The sequence below is a fragment of the Colobus angolensis genome, unplaced genomic scaffold, assembly GCF_000951035.1.
Source record: "Colobus angolensis palliatus isolate OR3802 unplaced genomic scaffold, Cang.pa_1.0 Scaffold110, whole genome shotgun sequence".
NCBI lineage: Eukaryota > Metazoa > Chordata > Mammalia > Primates > Cercopithecidae > Colobus > Colobus angolensis.
The window spans coordinates 1,504,221-1,506,038 of record NW_012112031.1 but is presented as its reverse complement, the minus strand read 5'-3'; the positions used below and the strand labels follow the sequence as shown (position 1 = coordinate 1,506,038).

At 53.9% G+C, this 1,818-nt stretch overlaps 1 protein-coding gene across 2 annotated transcripts in view; it reads left to right on the top strand.

The window, feature by feature from the left end:
• Positions 1-1,818, top strand: part of SLC43A2 (solute carrier family 43 (amino acid system L transporter), member 2) — a 42,177-nt gene that overhangs the window by 31,793 nt on the left and 8,566 nt on the right. For both annotated transcript variants that reach the window (XM_011955942.1, XM_011955951.1), the window contains one exon: positions 1,465-1,597. In XM_011955942.1, coding sequence (XP_011811332.1) covers positions 1,465-1,597 — 133 coding nt within the window. The remainder of the gene's footprint in view (positions 1-1,464; positions 1,598-1,818) is intronic.

Sequence of the window (1,818 nt, the reverse complement as noted above, 5' to 3'; positions counted from 1 at the left end):
TCTCATTCTGTCGCCCAGGCTGGAGTGCAGTGGCGGGATCTTGGCTCACTGTAAGCTCCGCCTCCCAGGTTCACGCCATTCTCCTGCCTCAGCCTCCTGCATAGCTGGGACTACAGGCACCCGCTACCACGCCAGGCTAATTTTGTTTTTTTAATATATATTTTTAGTAGAGATGGGGTTTCACTGTGTTAGCCAGGATGGTCTCGATCTCCTGACCTTGTGATCTGCCCGCCTCAGCCTCCCAAAGTGCTGGGATTCCAGGTGTGAGCCACCGCACCCGGCCAAATGCTCTTTTCTATGGCTCACCTTAATATAATCAGCTACAGTTTATTGCATGAGACCCTCTGCTGAGCACTCCATGCACAGTATCTGAGTGAAGCCTCCCAACACCACGGCGAAGGGGGGACCAGTTTTATACTTATTTCACAGATGAAGGAGCTGAGACTGGGAGTTGCAGTAGTTTGCCTGGGGCCGCACAGTTAGGACGTGGTGGGCCTGGGGCTCCCTGCACACCTGTGAGCACCCGGGGTCTGTTCTTGGATCATCCGGGGTGTCTGCGTGGGTGTGAGGCTGGGATCGGCAATCATTCATCCACAAGAGATAATTACAGAGGGTGCTTGGCCGGGCGCAGTGGCTCATGCCTGTAATCCCAGCACTTTAGGAGGCCGAGGCAGGCAGATCACAAGGTCAGGAGATCGAGACCATCCTGGCTAACATGGTGAAACCCCATCTCTACTAAAAATGCAAAAATTAGCTGGGTGTGGTGGCAGGCGCCTGTAGTCCCAGCTACTCGGGAGGCTGAGGCAGGAGAATTGCTTGAACCTGGGAGGCAGAGGTTCCAGTAAGCTGAGATGGCGCCACTGTACTCCAGCCTGGGTGATGGAGCGAGACTCCATCTCAAAAAAGAAAAACAAAGGAGAAAACAAAACAAAACAACAACAAAAAAACGGAGAGTGCTTTGCTATCTAGGTCAGGTCCTGCAACCAGGAGGTTATTTGTGTCTACTCCGGTTCCATCTGCTGCCTGCTCGCTTCCCCTTTGCCCTCTCCTGTCCCCACAAGGGGAAATCCATTCACTCCCCTATTTGGCTTATATCTGGCTTATTATCAGCGTCCTGCAAGATTTGGGAGAACTTGAAGCCAATGGTGAAGTGGGGCTTTGCCATGTGCCAGCTCAGGCACACGCTGCTACTTCTGTCTGCGTCATCTTAGCCTTCACAGAGCACTGCAGTGTCTGAATGGCCATCTTCTCGCACCCCCTCTGAGATTCACACTCAGCGCTCCATCGAGAAGGGCCAGGGGAGTGTCCGTAGTGCTGGTCCAGCCCCGACACAGTCCCTAAAATGTGCCTGGTGGCTTCTGAGTCTTGAGCCAGTTCACGTGCTGTCTCTTGAAACCTGACTTCTCAGAAGCACCCGGCTTCCTCCGGGGTGGCCTCTCACCCCTGCACGTTCTGTCTCCACAGAGGCGAGAAGAAAAAGAAGAAGCGGGACCGGCAGATCCAGAAGATCACCAATGCCATGCGGGCCTTCGCCTTCACCAACCTGCTGCTTGTGGGCTTTGGGGTGACCTGCCTCATTCCCAACCTGCCTCTCCAGGTGGGTGTGGGGAGTGAGAGAGGCCGGTGGGACGTGAGGCAGTAAGAAGGGACATGTAAAGGCTCCAAAGTGTGTAATGTTTCATGGAAGCCGTCAACAAAGCGGGTAGTGACTTTCTTTTTTTTTTTTTTTTTTGAGACAGAGTCAAACTCTGTCGCCCAGGCTGGAGTGCAGTGGTGCGGTCTCGGGTGACCTGCCTCATTCCCAACCTGCCTCTCCAG